The sequence below is a fragment of the Spermophilus citellus genome, assembly GCF_964194105.1.
Source record: "Spermophilus citellus genome assembly, chromosome: 4".
Lineage (NCBI taxonomy): Eukaryota > Metazoa > Chordata > Mammalia > Rodentia > Sciuridae > Spermophilus > Spermophilus citellus.
The window spans coordinates 70,949,583-70,973,775 of NC_138185.1; the positions used below are offsets into that span (position 1 = coordinate 70,949,583).

At 35.4% G+C, this 24,193-nt stretch overlaps 1 protein-coding gene across 2 annotated transcripts in view; it reads left to right on the plus strand.

Moving 5' to 3' along the window:
- The window catches only part of EFL1 (elongation factor like GTPase 1), a 144,127-nt gene that overhangs the window by 99,613 nt on the left and 20,321 nt on the right, over positions 1 to 24,193 (plus strand). For both annotated transcript variants that reach the window (XM_081293595.1, XM_081293594.1), the window contains exons 16-18: positions 3,488 to 3,619; positions 8,829 to 8,976; positions 16,583 to 17,565. In XM_081293595.1, the coding sequence (XP_081149721.1) occupies positions 3,488 to 3,619; positions 8,829 to 8,976; positions 16,583 to 17,565 (1,263 nt within the window). The remainder of the gene's footprint in view (positions 1 to 3,487; positions 3,620 to 8,828; positions 8,977 to 16,582; positions 17,566 to 24,193) is intronic.

Sequence of the window (24,193 nt, forward strand, 5' to 3'; positions counted from 1 at the left end):
TCTCCTCATTTACTCTCTCTTCTAAGAAAAGGACCCACAGGTCTTGGTAAGCTTGCTGAAGAACTATTATTAGTTCCATCTGTTCCTGTGAGATGAAAAAAAAAATGACACAGTGATGTCATTATTGCAGAATTTTCCCTAGGGTCTCCATAACACCAAGAAGCTAAAGGGAAATGGATTTAATGGACTTGTTTAGCATAATGAACAGACTTGACCCATCTTCTGAAAGCTTAGCTAACCCATACTGACTACTTTGGTGATACTGGCCAAGCAGATTGGAAAAGCCTTTTTTTTATATTTATGTACCTACCTGCCCACCTGCCTTATGACAAGGGTTATAAAGTATGTAGGTTGCCTGACAGTCTTTGTAGTTGCATCAATCTCTGAATTTCTAAGGAAACTACAGAACCAGGGCAAACAATTGGATGCAGAGAATATGGGCTACTTTGATATACAAAAACTTAAGGGCCCAGAGTAGAAGGTGATCTTCCAAAATCAAGGGTTCTCAGAGTCTCGCCATCTTAAGAATCTAAAAAGATCTTGATACCTGTTCCAAAGTGGTGTTCAGGCTATCACAGATCTGAGGCTGTGTGAATATCCATGATGTGTAACTTACATTTCCTGCCAAAGTTTAAAGGAATCACTCATTCCAGGCTAAACAAATTAAGGTTGATGTTCTTGGGTGTTAAAGTCAGTTTGAAATAAAAGATTAAGGGACTGTCTGTTAGCCAGAGTATTATTAACATATTTATCCACAAAATTTTTTTTTTTAAATTTTAGTAATCCTTCTATTGCAGTGATGTAAGAGTACTTTACAAATTCAAGTTTTTCTTAATGCTGTCTTCTATCCAGACAACCAGCAGACTGGTCCTCAGAAAGCAGATTAGTATTCAGTAATGGTTTTACCATCTTCCTGTTGTCAGTGTAACTTCATGCTAGATTGATTCAACCTGTGCAACAGGGAGTTGTTAGAAAGAGAAAAAAGTTTTCAACAGAAAACTAATCCATTTCTCAGGCCCCAGTGTTTTCAGTCTCTGGAAAATATTGCTAAAAGATGCTCTTATTGAAATTGTTTGTTTCTGGGATTCTTTTTAAAAGAGAACATTAGGGACAGCATGGAAAATAATTTGGCCTGCCAATGTTTACATACTAAAAATACTAGTTTTTGATTAAGAAGAATTTGCACGGTATGGTAAAGAACCTAGGAAGGGCTGAAAAACTCAGCATTTAGTTAGATATTATAATCTCTTAACCTGTCTGTGAGATAGAGTTAACTTGTTAATTTATCTAATATTATTTTTTGTATAAAAAAGAATGACGATCAGAAAGGACTTGGATCATTTATCTTCAACCAGACAAAAGTTACAGGTGTTTATAAAAAAGTAATTTTTGCTGCCCAGTGAATTGTTTGAGTTCACATTCCTCAACCTATTTTTATTTCTCTTTAGCTTTTTAAGATTATATGCTTTTTATTTTTGAAAATTAAAAAAACTCACACCCTCTTTAATCCTTGAAATTTTAAAATAAATGTAGTAAACAAAACCAAATCAATGCCACATTAATTTTGGACTTCTTCTCCTATCTCAGAAATTCTGAAAGGATTCTCCAGGGGAAACATGTCCCTCATTCCCCATCCCAGTTGAAAAGTGCTTTAACAAACCTACTTTATGTGACAAAACTATCACTCATTTTTGTCATAATTTTGACTGAAGTGAAAATAGTCCTGTAGCATATCTAGAAAGTTACTTTATTGTGATTCACCCAGATAACCTGTTTTGGGGTTTTAGAATTATATTTTAAAATAAGTAAGAACAGTGACATGTAATACAGGTAGTAAATGTCTTGCTGTCTTTGGAGCACTGCCTTTATCAAAAATTCCCAGTCTAGGGATATTATGGTATTGACTTTTTTCTTTTCTGTTTTTTGGGGGAATTATAATCATGGTCAACAGATCTGGGTATATCTAAATAGCAAGATAGATTTGGTAATTGGAAAAGCAAAATATAAACCAGAAGTTCAAACAGACAGTATTCAAAATTTACTGATCATCTGCAGCTTGTGCCCCTTGTGATACAGAGGAAAGAGCAGCATTTATGGTTTCATTGAAACCATGTGCTGTGTGTGCAGGAAGGAAATGCATGCTGATCAGAGGTCAAAAGCAGGATGAAGGAAGTTTGAAGGGGAATATTTACTGTGAGGTTTCCTGAACCCCTAGCATCACTGGTGATGATATTATTTCTAGTAGTCTTGGTGGAAACTTGGACTCATCCAGATTTGTTACATCATGATTCCAGGGGGAGACATGAACCAGAGCTGTAGCCAGATACAGGCTTCTGTGTGCTATGCCAAGAGGTACAGAAATAAGAAATGTAGGCTTTGACCAAAGAAGTATTATGCTGGGGGCACAGAGAGGATTTAGCACCATGGAAACTGTAGTCAGTAGGGTCCCATGCACAGGAAAGGTCTGGAAATCAGGCCCTGAGCTGAACAGCTAAAAGACCTAATAATATTTCAGCCTGAGCTGAACCAAGGTAGAAGGATCTGACAGATTCCTTAAAAATTCTAAGAAAATTTAGAGCAAATGGAAGAAGCGTGTTTTCTGTGGACCTTTGGATAACTGAGCCCAAAAAAGTTGTGGAAATGGGAAGACAACAGATTTTAGCAGAACATAAGTAATATTTTCTTACACTTGAAGCTCTCCTATAATTTAGTGGGGTGATGAATTCTGGATGCATTCAGGTGAGGTATCAAAGGGAGGTTTCCACACTATGTAGCCAGACAGTAGGAAATCTCTCAGCTGCTTTCCAGGTGTGTGTCTAAAGCCTGTGCTTCAGTTCCCCTCCATCAGGCTGACTGCTTGGTCAGGTGATTTCCTATCTTTCTACCCCTGCCCATTACTTGGCCAACTGAAAGCAGAAAAGTGGTGTCCTTCTTCCTTTCCTTGGTTGTTTTTGCCCAAGATGCAAAAGCAGATGCTGACTAAATACGCCTACCCTTTTCTTCTTCTTTCACCTTTCCTCAAACCCTATAACTGCTTCTTCCCTCCTCCCCTCCCCAGTCTTTACATTAACCCAAAGACAATGTGCTTTAAAATGTTGGCCACTCATATTCTGGGAGTGAGATTCAGATTGTCCATTTCATCTCTCCTGGGGTATTCTGTCTGCTGCCATCTGCTCAAAGGCAAATAAGTATCCTTCAGCTAGGAGTCTGGAGTGGATTGGTATGGAATTGGCTGAGGAGTAGTTTAGGTTCAGGTACTCCATAGCAACATCACATAATTAAGTCTCAAATTTCCTTTATCCATATGCAGTGGATTAGGCAAAAAAAAATTAATAGAGACATGTTACAGCTCTGCCTCATTCTTTGCAACATTTTGGAGGTGCTTGGCCCTGAGACATATATACCAGGTTGATAGCTGTTATTTTTCTAATATAAATTCAGAATTTAACTAACCTTCTTGACCCTATGGATCTTTTTCTCCCTGCAGGAATAGGAGGCTTGCAAGACTTCGTGCTAAAATCCGCAACACTGTGTAGCCTGCCATCCTGCCCACCATTTATACCACTCAACTTTGAAGCAACACCTATTGTGAGAGTTGCTGTTGAGCCAAAGCACCCAAGTAAGATAATCTTGTTTTTAAAAGCATATGATATTCATTACACTTTTTAAATGCATGTGTTTATTATTTGACTTCACATGATTTATTCAGCAACATACCATGAATTTTTGTTCAAGAATATAATAGAAGCAACCCTTCAAAGAGCATCTGTCATGTTGGTACTTTTGCTTTCCGGAGACCATATTCTTCTTGATGATAGGTTCATGTCTGCATCTTCCATAACCCTGGCATAGGGTTGTAGCTCAGCAAAGCTCATTTGACTACTTCTGAGTTAGAATCTAATCCCAAGCTCATTGGTTCACAATCTACCATCTAAACTATCTGTTTAGAAACCCCTTCTTGTCCCTTTTCTGCTGGCAACGAGATTTCCATGTCTGACCCTAAGATAATGATCCTTGGTTTGGGTGTTTCCTATTTGCTTGGCCAATCCTGTTAATGTTTGTATTTCTCTTTTGGTGACTGTCACTGGCCCCTTCTGCCTGTGACTTTGCTGTTTGCAGTAGTGGTAGTAAAGAAGCTTCATACCTTGCTTTAAGGGAACTAAAGAACAAATGTGTAAAGGAATAGTTTTCTGTTTGAGGTATGTAATGCGCCTGTACTTGCCTATCCTCACTTCCTAGAGCCAGAGTCCTATAAAGACTCATTTTCCCTTCAAGTTCTAAGACATATCTTTTGCCCTTGAAGGGTTCCTGGAACCCTAGAGCAGATGCTTGGAGGACTGCACCTCTGACCTTTGAGCTCAGTCCTAGTAAACAGCCTTTGCCTGGGGCTTCAGAGACAGGAATTCTTTCTGGGTTGTCACTGTGGACTGTTGGTGCTTTGACTGCTGCTGTAATTTATCCTCTCCATGTAAAGTCCACTTCTTCTTTATAGTTTTGTCAGATCCTGACCCTTCATGGATTTGTTCTCTGGTCACTGTACACTGAATCTAATCCTAAGAAGCACATATAGTACAAGAAAGTTCAGTTTCTTTAAACAGGACTAATGAATATTTGACTAATGAATAATTTCAGCTATACTGTTTTAATAGAAAGTTATAATTTTTAAAAGGGTATTTGATAGTTTTGTGCTACTCTGTGCTCTATTATCCAAGCCAGGGAAAAAGCCTAACCCCACAGGGGCACAGAAACAGCTTCTGTGCAGCTTTGCTGTGTGAGATGAGGGTCCTAGTAACAGGCTTATTTCCTGTCCCAGCGCAGACTCTCAGTAAGGTTAATTTTACTTACTTTGTCCGGAAATGAGGTAGTCTAATAAGAGAATTACCTAGGATTATCCATCTGAAGGCCAAAGTGCATATTCTCATATGTATTTCATTTATTTTTCTGAACTTTGTAAAAAATAAACTAACGAAGGGCCACACAGTTGTCTTCATAATTTTAAAAGAAGTGTTGGTCCTCTCTCCTATCAAATATTGCTTTTGCTGGATTTACAAGCATATCCTGATTGTGTAACTGAAGTACCCAATTTACATATTTCATTGTTTGAATTTTGTACTTACCAACCTGTCTTCTTGGTGTTTCTATAATGTCAACATCTTAGTCTACATTAAGAATATCAGAAAACTTTTCTTAGTGCTATCCTCAACCCTCAGAGGATTTTTTATTTTCTGTTTTCTCTTTGCCTAGAATCGTATATTCATCTTTACTTCAGGGCAATTGCTCCTTTTTCCATGGTTTCTATGTCTAATGATTATTGAAATGTTACATCCTATAGCAAGACTCCCTAATAATACTGCCCCTGAGGAGCCCTTGATGAAGCCATTGTTATTCAACTTGAATAGAACCTGTATCCCCAGAGCCTTTCTTCTTTTTCATCATGAGAAACTAGGCGGACTAATCCAGGTCTTAGCTTTTTACTCTTCTTTCAGGGAGAAGCAAATTATAAGCATTTGTTTTTCTACTTTTCTTTTTCCTGAATTCTGGGCCATGATGGCCAGTCTGTGCTTCGTGCCCAGGGTCTACTCAAAACTCAACACAGAGAACCACCAGGGTTCCAAAGACATTATGATTTTTATCATCACCATTGATCCTTGATGTATGCCACACTCTATACTGAGGTTTTTGTATCTCATTTAATCCTCTCAACAGCCCAGTGCATTTAAGATGCTGTTTTTATCTTCATCCTCACATGAGTGAAACTGAGGGATAAAGAAGTTAATTAACTTGTCTAAGATCATACAGATATTAAATGGTGAAGTTCAGATTCAAACTCTACCTCAGAGACAATTCTGAATCTTTACCTTTAAGAGGAATTCAAGAAATCTTGTTTATCTAAGATCAGTGTCACTGGCTTCCAGAAATCTTTCACTCTTTATCCATAACAGTTTTAAAAAGAGAGAGAGAACTTTATATACCTGTGTTTTATATAGGTACATAAGTTTTTGTGCTAGTGTTTCATGTAAATTATAAGACACAAGAAATAGAAATTATTTAAAAGTTGAAGTTAAAATGAAATAATCCTAATTTTATTTGTTTTTGTTGGATACATACTATATAAATATACATACCCATATGCATAGGGCGTATATATCATTTATTTGTGATTGTGATGTGTAATCACATTAGTCATCTAATACTGGATAACACATTATTCCAAAATTTAGTGACCTGAAAGAACACCAGTCATTCATTTTTCTTAGTTCTTTGGTCAGGAATTTGGAAACAGTTCAGTTTTGAGTCGCTCAAACGGTTGTAGTTACCTTGGGCTACAGCCATCTGAAGGTGTAACTATATTTCCAAGTCACTGTTGGCTTGGACCTCCTCTCCCCAGGGGCCCCCTTCACAGGGATGCTTTAGTGCCATAGTATAGCTTGGTGACTGGCTTTAGCCAGTAGTGCAGAATTCACCTTTGAATCCCATCATTACTTGCACAGAATTCTGTTGGTCATGCAAACCAGTCCTGAATCACTGTTGGAGAGAACTATATAGGATCCTGAATATCAGGAGGAGGCCAGGGAAATTAGAGCCATCTTGAAGGCTGGTTACTATATGCTTTATTTTTTGTAAAAATCTTGCCTTAACATTCTGTGATACGGCTATTCAGAGATCTGCTTCTAAGTTCCCTTTGTTAAAACACTTGGTTTTAATGGTTATCATCACTGGAAAAGATACCTCACAAAGTTATAGTGTCCCAATGGAAGAAATAGACCCTCAGCTGTTTTTACTAAATTGTGGTATTGTTTCAGAATGCCATTTACCATTTATACAAAGCTTCTGTTGAAATTTTCTACTTTTCCTAATGTCAGTAAGTAGGAGGCTTTGATTTTTAAGTCTTTAATGAGCTATTCATTTGAAAAAATTTTTAAACAAGGTAGGAAAATCACCTTCCAAATATTTTTTAATATTTATTTTTAGTTATAACAATATCTTTGTTTTTTTATTTTTATGTGGTGCTGAGAATTGAACCCAGTGCCTCATGCATGGTAGGCAAGGACTCTACCACTGAGCCACAACCCCAACCCCACACCTTCCAAATTTTTAGAGGTTTATACATGAAGTGTTTGTTATTTTGTGTTACAGAATGACGATCAATGGAAACATTTTCCAATGTCTAATTTGAAAATGTGTCTCCTTGCTTCAAATATCATTAAAAATATATTTTTCACTCACTGTTAAACTATTATCTTTACCTTAAAGAGACAGGGGTTTGTGCATGTGCACTCACACATGTGCATTTGTATGTATGTATTGTGATTGACTGATAGCTGAAAGAAAGCTTAGCCTTAATTATTATTATTGTTCCATTGTGCTTGGGTTATTAATATTGCCAGTGGTCTCTTTCTAGGAATCTTTTTAAGCCACGTTTCAACTTCTTTGAAGGTTAAGCTAATATCTGTAAGTCTACTTAATTAAGCAAAAAAGGGCTAGCTGTGGCAGAGCACTTGCCTAGCATGCATAAGACTCTGGGTTCAATCTCCAGCACCACCACCCCCCCAAAAAAAAATTAAGCAAAGGAAAACTGCATTGTGCTTAAGAGGAACACACAAAGATGACTTTTTTGATCCTGTATACAGGATCCTTCAGGATGCATGCATCTGGCTCATGTAATCTGACCTATGGAATTCTGGCGGCCATCTATAGAGCCCGGACTCTGTAGCTGGCTAACTGGCTTTAGAACCAAGTTCTACCATTTGGTTGTTCTTGACTTTGAGCACAAATTTCTTATATTCACACTTGTTTCCTCACCTACAAAATGAAACCATTTAATCTTACTTGCCTCATAGTTAATCATATTGGTAAAGTGTTTGCCAAGACATTGTTAGTGCTATACAGTGTTAGTTATTATTAGAAGAACTTTATTTCAAAAATAAACAGGTATAGAAGTTCTGATATTCTCTTCCTGCCCCCAAATTAATAAAATTTTTGTAAGGGATATTGAAAACCACAATCTTACAGAAAGTTCTTAAGGTTTTACATGTTTCACACATTGAAAACCATGCATTGAAGAATTGCTAAGTATTTTGGTCAAATGTAGAATTGAAACAGTACTACATAAAAGTGCCCTCAAAGTCAAAGCAGCAGCAAGAGACTTCCTCTGGCCTACCTTGAGTGAAGAGTAACAGCTACATATATGAAAAGGAGTGAGAAAGAAACTGAATTCAAGATGTATACAACAGTTCCCATCTGAAATCTCAGCTCCCTGAACTGTAGGGAAGCAGCAGTAGTACACCAAACACACAAGCAGAAATGAGGGCAAGAGTTCCAGTAGTTCCTTAGTAAAATAGCCAGGTAGAATACCTAAAAACGACATTTCTGCCTAATGGTTTCACAAGTAGTTATTTTTAATATGAAGCTCTGGTAAAGTTTCTTGAATGTATTAAATACTTCTTTTGTTTATTTGTTTATTTTATATGTACTATTTGAGAAAGTATTGTTACATTTCTAAGTGTATAATATGTACTTTTACAATGATATTTAGTTGAATTTACAAGCATAATAATAGTTTATATCTGCTGAGTATCTGAAGAAGTGGTATTGGTCAGTTTTGGAGTTTTAATAATAAGCTTGTGAGTGTCTCATGTTAACTGTCTATACAAATAAATTAGTAGAAGGTAGTTTTTTTTTTTTCGCATCACTGCAGTATTTAGAAGAAAAGTTAAGTGTTCCTCTAAGAGTTTCATTATAATTTTCTTGTCAGTGACTGTGGCTATCACCTTTAGATGGCATTAATCCTTATATCATTTAATCAGTATTTCGTTTTATTAACCTAGGTGAAATGCCTCAGCTTGTGAAAGGAATGAAGCTGCTAAACCAGGCTGATCCCTGTGTCCAGATTTTAATTCAGGAAACTGGAGAACACGTTTTAGTCACAGCGGGGGAGGTCCACCTTCAAAGATGCTTGGATGACTTAAAAGAAAGGTTAGATGAAAATGTTAGAGATGGAGAAATGATAGCTCTACAATCAATGGGATGTTTTGGTGTCCCTTAAAACTGATCAAACTAGATTATGGCTTATTTCTGGAGACAAAGGCCTACCACTCAGACATGAACTGCTATTGTATCATAAATTTAATTCTTAATAACTGAAAAATGGCATTTACTGCCTATACTTGAATAATTTTGCATTTTCTGCTTGAATCAATATTTTCATATATATGTGTGCATATTTTACTGTAAGCGTACATACACATGCAGAGACTATCAGGGCAACAAAACAAAATTTAATTGTTTTGAATGTAAGCTGAGATTAGGGCATACTTCTTTTCTTCTTGCTGTGGTCTCTACAGTGTATACTTCTGGAAGTCTTGATATTTCTCTCTGAAGGTGATAGATGAAGCATGTTAAATGAGCACACCAAATCACTCTTTGTAATATAATAATATTTGTCCTCTCTGTTCCATTGATAATGTGTGTTTATCTCAGCAGTAAGGAAAATGCCAAAGAATAAGAAAAATCATTTGATTGTCATGCAGAAATAACCACCGTTGCATTTGAGTTCATAAATCTACACTTAGCTTTATGCATATTCAATATACACAGCTCTCTGTAGACACAGCTCTGATTATTGGGTTAAGATAAACCCCTGGAGGTATTATTACTTGCTCAAAAAGTCTACACTAGAATAGTGATACCATTTGAAAGTGTTCTTTGGTCATACTTTTGCCAGCCTTGCTTATTATATCATCTTTTGAAAACCTTACCAACCTGGAAGAGAAAAGATGTTCATTATTAATATATATTTCTGTGCTATGCTAGTGAAAAAATGGAGAATTGTCCTGTAATTACCCTTGTTACTTTAAAAAAATTCTGAAACTATAATAATCATAACTATTTATTAATAATCAATATGATCGTATACTAAATATTATGTAGCAGTCACTGCACTATGTAGAGTGCTGTTTATCTCACTTAATCCTTAAAATCAGTCTTATAGTCGTGGTATGACAATAACTAATAATCATGGTAGACTGAGGCAGCTCCTGTGTGGCATCATCCCTGTGGGATTTTGTGGGATCTCTTACCAGGGAATGTTGTCATGTCTATTCTTCAGTTTAAAATGGTGTTGTTGTAGGCTTTTTCTTGTTTTTAGTGTTTTTATAGCTATATTTTGTACAAAATCAGAACGTAAATCTTTCTCTTTCACTTTTATCACCATTTTCTTGGATTTTCTAAATGTTTTAATGTTCATTGGAGAATAATATTAATTAGGTAAATCAAAAGGCATATTGTAGTTTAAATAATAACTTCTTAGAGGGTTTTAAGAAGCCTTTGAAATATTTTTTTTGTTTGTGTCTTTGAGCTAAATTATTTTTCCTTTTTTTATTCTACTCCAAATTAAAGTCCACATTAAATAACTTCATTTCTCAGGTTACAAACTCCTTTTTAAAAATCATTCTTTTTGGTTTTTAGAATTAGATTTTTAAGTAATATCTCCACCCTTATGCCCAAAACTGATTTTAACAGAGTTACATATTTATATCTTTGTTTTCACAATATTTTTTCATTTTTATTTCATGATTTTAACTGTGGATACTTTTTAATCTTGGGAGAGGAAAAGTAAGAGAAATTCATTTTCTAGAAATGTGCCCTGAACATGGTATTAAAATATTTTAAATAAATATAAAGGCCAAAAACCAATCTATGTAATCCTTCTAAAAAGTATTCATATCCAAATACCTAAAAATAATTTAGAGTTACATTGAATGGGAACAATAAAAGCAATAACATTTCTGCTTTTGTAAAAAGTATGTTCTGCTCTAACAAGACACCACACAAATTGTGAACTATTCCTTATGTGCTTTCCCTAAAATTTCAATTTCTGAAATTGCTGCCTCCCACCTGCCATCCCAAACAAAAGTTTCTTTTGCATTGTGGCTTCATATGATGAAAGAATGACCTCAAACTCAGTGTTACCTGTCAGAACTCAGAGGTAACCAAGGAAAGAGAAATATCCCTGTCCCACATACATGAGTGTCAGCAGAGAAGTCAGCTAGAGCAAGTGCAGGTAAGCGAGGGGATGATGGACAGACCCACTGGGGGAAATGCAGGCTGTGTTTTATGTATATGACACAGGAAGAATTGTCTTTGAACTCTAGGAAAGCTGCATCAAGTGGTGTTGACATTGCATCCTTTAATACCCATTGTCATGTGGAAGTTGAAGGCACCTTAATGATTGGGTACTAGATACTTTGTCCTGGGCAAAGAAACATAAGAGAATGTCATTAGCTGTCTCATGCCAGTAAATTTAAAGGAAATGAACAAATTCCTAGAAAAATCCTACCAAGAAGAAATAGAAAAGTATAGTCCTGTAACTATCAAAGGAATTAAAGTTTGAATAACATTAAATATTTCAGTCAGTGTAAATTCATCCGATTAACAGGAAAAAAAAATGAGTGAAATCACCTCATGCATGATCAAATCTTAGCATACCAGGAATAAAATAGAACTTGCTTAAACTAATACCAGTTGTCTTCAGAATAATCCTAGCAAACATATACTTACTTATGAGATTTTTGAAAGCTGTCCTTTGCAATCAGTAATAAGCAAAGGACCTACTATTACGGATTCTATTTAACAGTTTTCTGGAGGTTTGGGACAGCATTAAAGAAAAGAATAAAAATTTTAAGATATTGAAAATTGAACAGGGAAAACTAAAAACTGTCATTTGCAGATGATATGGATTAAAAATCCAAAAGAATTTATAGACATTATTAAGATTAGTAATAAATTTAACATGGTTGCAGAATTGAAGTTTAATATGAAAAAATCTATTTTATTTCTATGTTCTAGATATATGCAGAAAATGAAAACTATTTTAATATTACCATTTATAGTCACAACAAAAATATAAAATATTTAGAAATAAAATTTACTCATTTATAAATCCTGTATGCAAAACACACACATATACATACACACAAAAGGAGTACATGCCATCTTCGTGGCTTGAAAATTCAGCAATATAATGAAGTCCATCCTCCCCCAACTGATTATAGATTCAAAGTAATCCTGGTGGATTCCAGTGAGTTTATGTTTATGTATGCTTGTTGATTGTAAAATTTCAATGGAAATGCAAAGGGCCCAAAATAACCAAAACACCTTGAAAGTAGTAGAACAAGGTGGGAGCTCTTGGTGTACTGGAAATAAAGTCTCATTTTAAAGTTACAGTAATTAAGACTACATTAGATTGACACAAGAATAAACAAATAGATCAATGGACTTTAATAGAGAATCCGGAACTAGGTGGCATTGCAGAACAATGAGAAAAGGACAAATTTTTCAATAAATTATGCTGGCAACTTGGATAAGCTTCTTTTTACAGCTTCCACACACATTTTTAGGAATTGCTTACATACAGCAGTGTACTGTATAGAAAAAAATGAAACTTCATGCCATCCTCAGAAATTTATTTCAGGTCGATTATAAATTAAAATGTGAAAATCAAAACTTTGCCAGTGTCTACAAGATACTATGAAACAGTATCTTCAAGACCTCGGGGTAGGAAAAGCTTCTTAAATCCAATATTAAAAGACTAATGGTCAAGTAAAGATTTGATCATCAACAAACCCTATGAAGAGAATAAGAAGACAAGCCAAAGGTCAGAGAAGACCTTTGTGATACCCATAACAAACTAAGGGACATGTGTCCTCATAAAGAATTTCTACAAATAAAATTAGATAAGCTGCAAACCACTTGAAAATAGTTAAGACTTGCATAAGTACTTCAAGGAGATCTAATGGCTAATAAACATAAGAAAAGGTATTAGACTTATTCATAATAGATGAAATACAAATTAAAATCAAAGTGAGATGCATATGTATACTCACAGAGAGAGTGAAATTTTTAAGTCACATTATCAAGCAATGGCAAAGATGAGGAGCAATGAAAATTCACCTATGCTACTAGTGTGGGTGAGAGTTGTTATAGTATGTTGGAATATGGTTTGGTATGATCTGCTAAAGTTGTATGGCTGGGCAGATCTCCCATATCTATTCTGTATAGGCACACACAAAGCTGGGCAAATGCACGTCAATAAAAGTACTCATAGCAATAAGATTTTTAACAGCCAAAAGTTGGAAACAACTCAAATGATAAGTAAATAAATAAATTATGCTATAGTCATACAATGGAATTTTATAGAATAATCTCAGAAAGAAGATTATAGCTGCATAAGACATGGATGAATCTCATGATATAATATTGACCCAAAAAAGATAATTACAAAAAATATTGATTTTTATTTGTGTAAAGTTCAGAAAGCAGTAGCTGTATCATATAGGAGTTTCATGTTTAAGTGATAAAAACAAGAAAAAGGGCAGAAGATACCAATAAAATTTAAGATAGTAGTGACCTTTATGGGATTAGGCAAAGGCACTGGGAGGGAGTGGTACTTCTGAGAACTAGATATGTTCTGTATTTTTTATATGGATCATAGTTTACATGTATGTTCACTTTGACACAAGTGATCTTAGGTCAGTAGATTTTTGGTTTTTGGACCATTCTACATGGCTACTAAATTCTCAGTTATATTAGTAACATGTATAAAATTCTAGAATTTTTTTTTTATTTGTCATGGGACAGAGCCTGCCTTTTAGCTTCTTTTTACAGCTTCCACACAGATTTTTAGGAATGGTTTATGTACAGCAGTGGGAGACTGCGAATACCACCTGTCATCTCCAGACCAGAGAAACTGTCAGAGCCCTTAGCATCAGATCTCAAGGTATTAATGAGCAGGTAGGACAGGAAGCCACAGGAAGTTTTCATGATGGAATCTAAATCTCCTTCACTTATTTTGAAGTGATGATAGGCTCTGCTTTGCTGAGACCCTCTGCTCCTGAACCAGGCCCACACTTCCGGGTGTTAATCATATAAGTGATTACTTTAGAAGACATCTTGGAACCTCAGAAATTTGAAGGACTTAAGTGGCTCTTAGTTTTTCTGACTTTATAATACAAGAGGACAATGTCATAGATATATTTTTCTCTCAAACTTTAAAGCTTTGCTGTTGGTTTCTTGAATGTGCTAAGTATACGAATATATATTCTGTAAATAATGATAATTTTAAAACTTTCCCCTTTTCTAAGATTTCCAAGTGTTTTTTTTTTTTTAAGTCAAGAATAGGTATTGAGTGAATTCTGTTCCTGTTTCTATTCAGAATTCTGTTCCAGATTCTATTCATCGATAAATCGTTACCTCAATGATAAAAAAAAAAAAAAGAATAGGTATTGAATTTTATTGAATGCTGATTTGGCATTTTTCAAAGATGATTACATAAATTGCTTAATTTGACATTTTAATGTGGTATTAAAGGATCTAGTAGGAGTTAATTTTTATATATCTTATGATAAAAAATTACTTTGTTGCAAATTTTTTAATATGCTGTTTAATTCAGTTTTTCATTAGAGCACAATGGCTGAGTGTGGATTATGAAGTCAGAATTAGATTTGGATCCTAGCTTCTCCATTTACTAGCCAGTTGAAGAAGATGCCTCCTCTGTCTTATGATTTTCCCCTTTACAAAATAAGGATAGTATTAGGACCTCCTAAAGAAGTAATGCATGTGCAACACTTAACATAACACCCCCTACATAGCAAGCAATGGTCCAAAATAGAATTTGTCTGGTGGCACACACCTATAATCCCAGCAACTAGGAAAACTGAGACAGGAGGATAGCAAGTTTGGCAACTTAGCGAGGCCCTAAGCAACTTAGTTAGACTGTCTTAAAATTTAAAATAATAATAATAATAATAGGCTGAGGATGTAGCTCAGTGGTAGAATACCCCTGATTTTAATTCCCAGTACCAAAGAAAAATTAATTTTTTAAAAAATATATACACCTATTTTTTTATTTTTCATTTGTTATTTTATCTTGGCATCTATATTCAAATTCTTTGGTAAGATTTAACTATAGTTTTGTCTATGTAAGGTGTCAAGTTTGAATATCAAAATCCTTTTAAATTAGTACAATATCAGGTAGACATTCACACAATGGCTGAGTGTGGATTATGAAGTCAGAATTAGATTTGGATCCTAGCTTCTCCATTTACTAGCCAGTTGAAGAAGATGCCTCCTATATCTTATGATTTTTCCATTTACAAAATAAGAATTCACCTTGTGAATTCTGCAGCAATATCTGTAGCATTGAAATGAGTTAATCCTTGAAAGTGAAAAAAACTTAGTGGCCAAATCTTTCTATTGGAAATAACCCGTTTTTCACATTTTTATTTTCTTTCATTTGTTGTTGTCTATTTCAGGTTCTATGTTCTGAAATAAATTTGGATATCATTATTTTCAGAAAACCATCCATTTATTGAGTTTTCAGATTTATTCAAAGACATAAAATCGAATGTATTAGGTACCTACCCCACAACTACAAAATATAGAAGGCAGAAAGAAATCTAGAATCAAATGTAAGCATGTCAGAAATTCTCAATGTTAAGTTTCCTTATTGAATAATATTTCCCAGGGAAAAGTAGTTCTTCAGGATCCTAGAAGCCCATATTAATGTATATGTGTACATGCATACACATACATTTATACATGTTTCCACCCACATTTCTAATAGCAGATGTACTCAGACCAAAACTTTAGTGTATTAACTGGCAGAAATAAGAGAAAAAGACTTCTGGTTTTCATTGTAATCAGAATCAAACCATGTCAGTTTCTAGACTCTGCCTTGTGTGGATTTATAATTCACTTGAAAAAAAAAAAAAAGCCAGCATGAAACTAAACTTGACATCATGTGAGGAAAAAGACTTTCTGAACTTGGTGCTATTTTGGGGCTCAAGACCCTTGCTATACAGTAGTCACTATCGATGCAAAGCTATTTAAAATAAAATTGAAGTCATAAAATTTAATTTCCAGTTCTTCAGTCACACTAACCGTGTTTCACATGCTTAGTACCTATGTATGACTATTTAAATAAAGCATTCCTTTCCTCAGTTTTACTAGCCACATCTGAAGTATTCAGAAATCACAATGAAGATAGAAAATTTTCACTATTGCTGATCATTTGGAAAGTCTTGCTCTTGACATATTCCTGTGTCATTCTGGCCTTACTCTGAGCCTAATTATCAAAGCAAAATCTGTCATAAGGATTTGACTAGTGATCCTGAAAGTCTCTGATTCTCTTTCTTTAGAGCTATAATCATTGGGCTTTTATTCTTCTGACTCTCAGATTGGCAGATTTTGTTTTAAAGACTTTATATATCAAATGCTATTAAAACATATATTTTCCACTCAAACATACCTATCTAAATAGATGATTTATTTTTCTCAAGAATGAACAAAGCAGCGAAATTCCATTACAAGTGAAGAACTCCCTTGAAGGTATGTTCCCATTAGAGGTAGTCTTTTCAATCTGACATAAAAGTAGTTTTTGAATTGTGATATAATGTAAATTACAGATCCTTTGCAGTAAAATAAATTTTATGTTTCTGTTTTGTTTGCACAATTTTCATTGCATAATATGAAGCTTTGATGCCATTTTCATTATAAACTTATGTTATCTCTCTTGAATTTGTAGGTTTGCAAAGATTCATATCAGTGTATCAGAACCCATTATTCCATTCAGAGAAACAATCACAAAACCCCCCAAAGTTGACATGGTCAATGAAGAAATAGGCAAACAACAAAAAGTTGCAGTCATACACCAAACAAAAGAAGACCAAAGCAAAATCCCTGAAGGAATCCAAGTTGACTCTGATGGGTTAATCACTATGACAACTCCCAATAAACTTGCCACCCTCAGTGTTCGAGCTGTTCCCCTTCCAGAAGAAGTCACTCAGATTCTGGAAGAAAATAGTGATTTGATTCGTTCCATGGAGCTGTTGACATCCTCTTTGAATGAGGGCAAAAATACTCAGATGATTCATCAGAAGACCCAAGAGAAAATTTGGGAATTCAAAGGAAAACTAGAGCAACATTTAACAGGGAGAAAATGGAGGAATACTGTTGATCAAATCTGGTCATTTGGCCCAAGAAAATGTGGGCCTAACATACTAGTTAATAAAAGTGAAGATTTTCAGAACTCTGTATGGATAGGCCCAACTGGCAGATCTTCAAAAGAAGCCAGTAGATACCGAGATTTGGGCAATAGCATTGTGAGTGGTTTTCAGTTAGCAACCCTCTCTGGCCCCATGTGTGAGGAGCCCCTCATGGGTGTCTGTTTTGTTCTGGAAAAATGGGACCTAAGTAAATTTGAGGAACAAGGAGCAAGTGATAAGCAAAATCAAGAGCAAATTGATCTGCTAGGAGAGAGACAGGAAGAAGATAAGATTCATCCTAGTGGAGAGGAAAACCAAGAGGTACAAGGTGTCTGCTTAGAGCCTTTTGAGAAGAGGACTTCCCCGAAAGGAGACTCTTCAATCACTGACTGCTATGGACCTTTCTCAGGACAGCTAATTGCCACCATGAAAGAAGCATGTCGCTACTCACTGCAAGTGAAACCTCAGCGCTTGATGGCAGCTATGTACACATGCGACATCATGGCCACCAGTGATGTTCTTGGTAAGAAAGGAAAGGGAAAGACCATGAGAGATTCCCTGATCAACAGTGAAATCCTCTAAATCCTAAGTTATAAAGGAATTTAGAAGCTACATAATCTTCTAATTTACTAAGAAATTGAGATTTTTGAAAGCCAGGGGTCTTAAGTATTAAAATCTTGAGGGAGGGGAATATGTAACTATTAAGATCTTTTCATTTGCTACAAATAGGATCTTTTGTTCCCTTTAATAATGAAAGGTCTGGTAAATGAGGATTAAACTTCTCTTACATGCAGCATTTTTTTTTTTATAGTGAACAAACATATCAATATGGGTAACCAAAGTCATTCTGAAAAGAATCAAAGAAAAATGGCAACATTCTTCTCCTCATAACACTAAAGGGCTGTTGTGAATACTGGGTCCTTTCTGAAAAAGAAAATCATTAGATTTTCTTTTCTTTTTATTATTTCACTGCGAATCATTATGTCAAACCCATTTCTGATTTTTGGGATAAGCTGCCTTAGGGATCTCAGAAGAACAGTTCCTGGGACACAGTAGATCTTTTTCTCTGGAGATCATGAACTGTTTCAGTGGTGAAGAGAAAAGAAAGGAAGGTGAGAGAATGGACCAAATTACTAGTTTTCCTCTAGCTCTTGGTCCTTTGAGTCAGTGCATGGTTAATTTCTTTTTAGCAAGCCTTTTTTGCCGATTAATTTCTGAAAACAGAAATCTAAACACTGCCCCCCCTCCCCGCCAAAAAAAAGAAATTTAGGCTTCCATCAAAGTAAGGTTCCCATGAGACAAACTGAGCATCCATAGGAGCACTTCAGAAGCAGTTGGGTTAAACAAGACACATAGATTGAGTAACTGCAAGACTACTTAAGGCAAATGAGTCAAATCTCCAAATATGATGTACAATACAATATTTCACAACCCAGTTTGAGTACAACATACCTATCAGCCTCTCATGGAATCCATAGATTAGTTTAAGGAACACCTATCTTGGCTATTCCCAGACGTTATTTTACATTTTAATTAAGGGCATTTTTAAGAAGGCAGAAATAGAGTTAAAATCAAGGAATCCTGATTCCTTAAAATTCTTAAAGAAGTGTTTTTCTCCAGTCTTTCTGACCCTGGCAGATGCCATACCACCCTATTTGAGTGATTAGAGGATGTCTTTCCTATATTGAGCATTAAGTGTATCTCCTACTAGTTTCTAACCAGGGTACAGTTTGTCTCTATTCTACTCTCTTCTTCATTTTAAGGGAGTTGATTTTTTACTTTTCCATCCAGGAGAAAACTCAAGATTCTTCAGCTGTTTTCATGACTTGTGAACCTTTTCACCATTCCAGTTGCTGTCCTTTACATATGCTTTATTTGATCAATATCCCTCTTAAGAAAGAAGCCACCTTATAGATAATCCAGTCAGTACAGAACAGACACACTGTTACCTCCCACATAAGAGTTTAGCAATTGCATCATAAGTTCAGATAGCCCCATTTCTATTGTTAAAGCTGTTATATCTTCCTCCTCTATTCCCCAAAAAGCAGAATCCAAATTTTGTAAGCTATAGAAATTATAGTCTCATAAACTTCTGAATATATGTACCAGTAATCTGAGTCTATACAATTTTTCTTAAATTACATATATAATAAACAAAAACAATAGTAAAGGAAAAAATTAATGATAGGAAATATTTTAATCTTAACATTGATTCCTTTTTCATGTGTCTCTTTTTTTTTTGTACTGGGAATTGAACTCGGGGATGTTTTACCACTGAGCCATATTTTTTTTTTTTTACTTTTGAGACAGGGTTTAAGTTGCTGAGGGTGACCTCAAACATGTAATCCTCCTTTAGCCTCCCAGGTTGCTGGGATTACAGATGTGCATCACCATGCCTTTTCTTGACTGATGAGAAGTAGACTCAGTAAGCTGTAAATTAGATGTTTTGGTGAAATTAAGATCTATAACATTCCCCTAATAGCCATCTTAACAGTTGTACTAGGGGAAAAAAAAAAAAAGCTTCGGTTAATATAACTATTTTTTTTTTAAGAAAATCCATGTTGTCCATAATGTTTCTTCAGAAAATTAGCATATGGTTTTCTAGTCTGCAGTTTATGGAATCCAGTTTTTATCCTGAAAAAAAGTTCTGTTGTTAATTACCTTTACCTGTAGTTATGAATTGTAGCCCTATAACTGGTAACAAGTTACCAGTTATATACCACTGTGAGATATAATTCTAGAAGGTCCTGGAGGACTTAAACTCATTTCAGAAGACCACATACTTGCTCATTAACTTCCCAGTTGTCTTGAACGTCATCCTTACTGGAAAAAATGGAGGTAACAGTTAGTTATTGAGAACCTTTGCTTTCTTGCTGTCCTTTGTTGATATTATACCAATGTCTCCAACTTGTAGGCCTGCTTCCTTATTTCAGAAGTAATGAAAAAAAAAAAAAAAAGCCCTTTGTGTTGTCTTCTGCTCATTTGTTTTGGAAGGCTCAGCTTGTTCTGGTCCTGAACATCCTGGGCACACTACTAGTAATCCACCCTTAATTGGTGTCCCTTTTCATCTACTCTGTGTGTCCTCTTAAAATAGAAGGTAGAGGGAGGCTCTCTCTCCTTTTTTATGTCATAGGGATCATTCATGATTGAATTTTTTTCAGACTCTCCTGAGGGTTTGTTACCTTTAACCCTGTTGAGTTTTGTTTTTGTTTTGTTTTTTTTCCTTTCCCTTTACATGTTTGAAATGATCCTTCCTTCTCTGCCTGCCCTTTTTCTCAAGATAATGGGAACATGTATTTCCTCCCAAAATAACGGGAACACATTTCCTCTACAAATTGCCATCACTTCTACATTATCCATTTCAACTTGTCATTTGTTCTTTTGTTTTCTGAGAAGACAAATTTTGAGCATAACGCATGAAGACAGAATCAGCTGTTGGCATTTATCAGATTGAAATTCCCAGCACTGATGAGTCACCCCTGTTGAGTCACCCTTCTGCATCCCCTTTCTCATTTCTATTAGAAAATCACCACCTGGACCTTGCCTAATACCTCAAGATACCATTTGTCATCCTGTTCTGTCTGTCCTGGCACTTATCTCCTGGTCATCAGACTCCATTCTGACACTTTCCCAGAAGAGATACCTGTTTTTTTTTTTATTGATTATTTAAAGCATTACATAGCTCATGATATATCATCTTTCATACATTTGACTCAAATTGTGTTTTGAACTCCCATTTTCACCCCAGATTGCAGAATCACATCTGTTACATATTCACATTTTTACATAATGCCATATTAGTGACTGTTGTATTCTGCTACCTTTCCTATCCCCTACTATCCCCCCTCCCCTCCCCTCCCCTCCCATCTTCCCTCTCTACCTCCCCTACTGTTGTTCAATTCTCTCCCTTTTTTTCTCCCTGCCCCTTGCCCCTCATAACCTCTTATAATTTTATGTATCATTGAAGGTCTCCTACCATTTCCATATGCTTTCCCTTCTCTCTCCGTTTCTCTCCCCCCATTCGTCTTTGTTTACTGTAGTCTTTTCCTCATGCTCTTCCTTCCTGTTCTGTTCTTAGTTGCTCTCTTTATATCAAAGCAGAGATTTCCTTAATAGGACACCCATAGCCCAAGAGTTAACAACAAGAATAGCCCAAGAGTTAACAACAAGAATCAACAAATGGGACTTAAACTAAAAAGTTTTTTCTCAGCAAGAGAAACAATAAAAGAGGTAAATAGAGAGCCTACATCCTGGGAACAAATTTTTACCCCCCACACCTCCGATAGAGCCCTAATATCCAGAATGTACAAAGAACTCAAAAAATTAAACAATAAGATAACAAATAACCCAATTAACAAATGGGCCAAGGACCTGAACAGACACTTCTCAGAGGAGGACATACAATCAATCAACAAGTACATGAAAAAATGCTCACCATCTCTAGCAATCAGAGAAATGCAAATCAAAACCACCCTAAGATACCATCTCACTCCAGTAAGATTGGCAGCCATTATGAAGTCAAACAACAATAAGTGTTGGCGGGGATGTGGGGAAAAGGGTACACTTGTACACTGCTGGTGGGGCTGCAAAATGGTGAGGCCAATTTGGAAAGCAGTATGGAGATTCCTGGGAAATGGATCCACCATTTGACCCAGCTATCGCACTTCTCGGACTATTCCCTGAGATACCTGTTTTAACCCTCAAGGTTATTTGTCCTCTTTCTCCTTTTGGAGCAAAATATGCCTTTGCCTTGCCTTAACTAGTTACAGATCCCGCTGTGCCTACAGCGAGAGCTCATTTAGTTACTGTCTAGGTGTCCACTATGCATATATGGACTGGTTAGTATCCTGTCTCTACCATGGTCTGATGATGAGCTTTCTTAACACATTTCCGTGAAAGCAACTGGCTGCCACATCCACTGCATTATAAAGAAGCTGTTTAGATTTGATTTCGATTTTTTTCCCCTTCTTGAATTGGTGGGTGAGGAGTCCTCTTGCTTAGACTAGAGTCCAAGGTTCATCAAATAGCTGTTGATTTGTGTTTTTCTTCTTCCTTCTAAATCAACACCTCCAACTGGAAAAAGCAATGAAGGCATTCCAGGCCTTTTTCTTCCTGTCTGGCTATTCAGAGATCTTCTGAGATGACTTCAAACTTTGCTGACTTTTCCTTTTAATCCTCCAAGAATCAACATAAGTTAAATTTTAGTCTTTTTTATTTGGAAAAATGAGTTAACTTAGTCTCTTTTAAACAGTTCTTGTCTATACAGATTTTTAGAATAAGAAATCCTTTCATAAATGAATAGAATTGCATGTAGTCAGATGAGAAATTTTGTAGGAAATAATCATCTCAAAAATCATTTTATCTGGGGAAGTAATCCCAAGAAAATGCCCCATTTTACTTTTAAAATCTACTTTTCTAAAGGTGTGCTTCTATTACCATTTTTTTTTTTTTAACTCATGAAAGTTCCCTTTAATGGACTACTTAGGATATCAGAAATGCTGTTTTTACTTTCTTGTCATGTAGCCAGTAAGTTGCTTCATTTTGCATAATTTCTTCTAACCTGTTAATCTCTTTTTTGCCCCATCCTTTTTTATTTTTTGGAAGTAAACTAATATTTTATTTTATTTTTTATTTTTTATTGGTTATACCCTGTTCATGGATAAACTAATATTTTTAAAATACCTATTTTGTTAGACAGTACTGGAGTTTTCAACACAGCTCCAGCTATTCTTCTCTTATATGCAGAAATAAATGCTGACATTGTTAGAACCTATGTGTTTTAACTTATCAGAAACATTCTGTGTATTTTTGAAACCTTATTCTATACTTGAGGGTTTTTATTTTGTTTTACATTTAACCGGTATTACATAATTTAATTCAGCAAAGATTTATTGAACTGCATGTGCCAATTTTTATGTTAAGCATGATTTTCGCTTTGAGAGATTAGTTAAGAAGGCAAAGCTTAATTATGTAAAACAATTAAAAGTAAAATACAGTTGAATTTAGTTCACAAACATGGTTTTCTAGTGATGTTTTATGAGAAATTTTGGATTTGCAAAATTTGGAAACAAGGTAGGTGTTTTGAAAGTTATTGTACTTTGATGACCAGGTGTGGTGGTGCACACCTGTAATCTCAGCTACTTGGGAGGCTGAGGTAGGATGATTCCAAGTTCAAGGCCAGCCTCAGCAACTTAGCAAAACTGTCTCAAATTTTTAAATTAATGATGTAGCTCAGTGTTGTAGCTCAGTGATAAAGTGACCTGGGTTCAATCCCAGTACCATAAAAGGAAGAAAATGATGGTACTTTGAAGTGGGCTTTGATGGATAGAATAATTTTGAGTTCACCATCTTTTTGCCACAACATGACAAAGACTATTTTTGAGCTTAAACTCTCTCCTAGGTAGTTTTATAGGAGCTGTTGTTCAGCATTGCTGCTCTAATCCTGGACACTTGCTGGTTGAAGCCAATGAAGAACTTGATAATTATCCATGCTGTGTCTTGTTAAATTTGGGTCCTTACCTCATTCTGTCAGTGTCTTTATTATCTGCCAGCTTTGTGTTATTTTGGATTCGATTGTGCCTTCTAAATGTTTCAGCAGCTGATAATAATAAGAACATGAACCTGTGAGCAGAGGCCCTAAAGGGTAGGGTAAACTTGTTAACATCAATTTTCTGTAAACTTGTAGCTGCATTCATCTATATAGTAGCAATGCTCCCTTATTCCGCATTACGTCCACAGTAGGCTTTATCTCCTATTTGATTGAAGTGCATCTCTATCCTGTCAACCACGTTGGCTTGATTTAGCAGTGTGGTAGATCTGTGATAAAAGAAGTTAGTGCGACCTAGTTTCTAAGATTAAGAAGTGCCCACCTCTGTGTGTGTGTGTGTGTGTGTAAAATTTAAATTATTCCACAAATGTTAGCAATGATTACAAAAATCAGAAAAGAAAAGGCTCCCTCCTTGGGAATGAACCTTGCATTTTCCACTTTCTTTTATAAGCCTCGCCCTTAATAGTACATTGTATATAGATGTTACCTTATGATAAGAGTAATTTAATATTTGGCCTCTTATGTTTGTTATTCGTTTTTTTTTTTATTGGTTGTTCACAACATTACACAGCTCTTGACATATCATATTTCATACATTAGATTG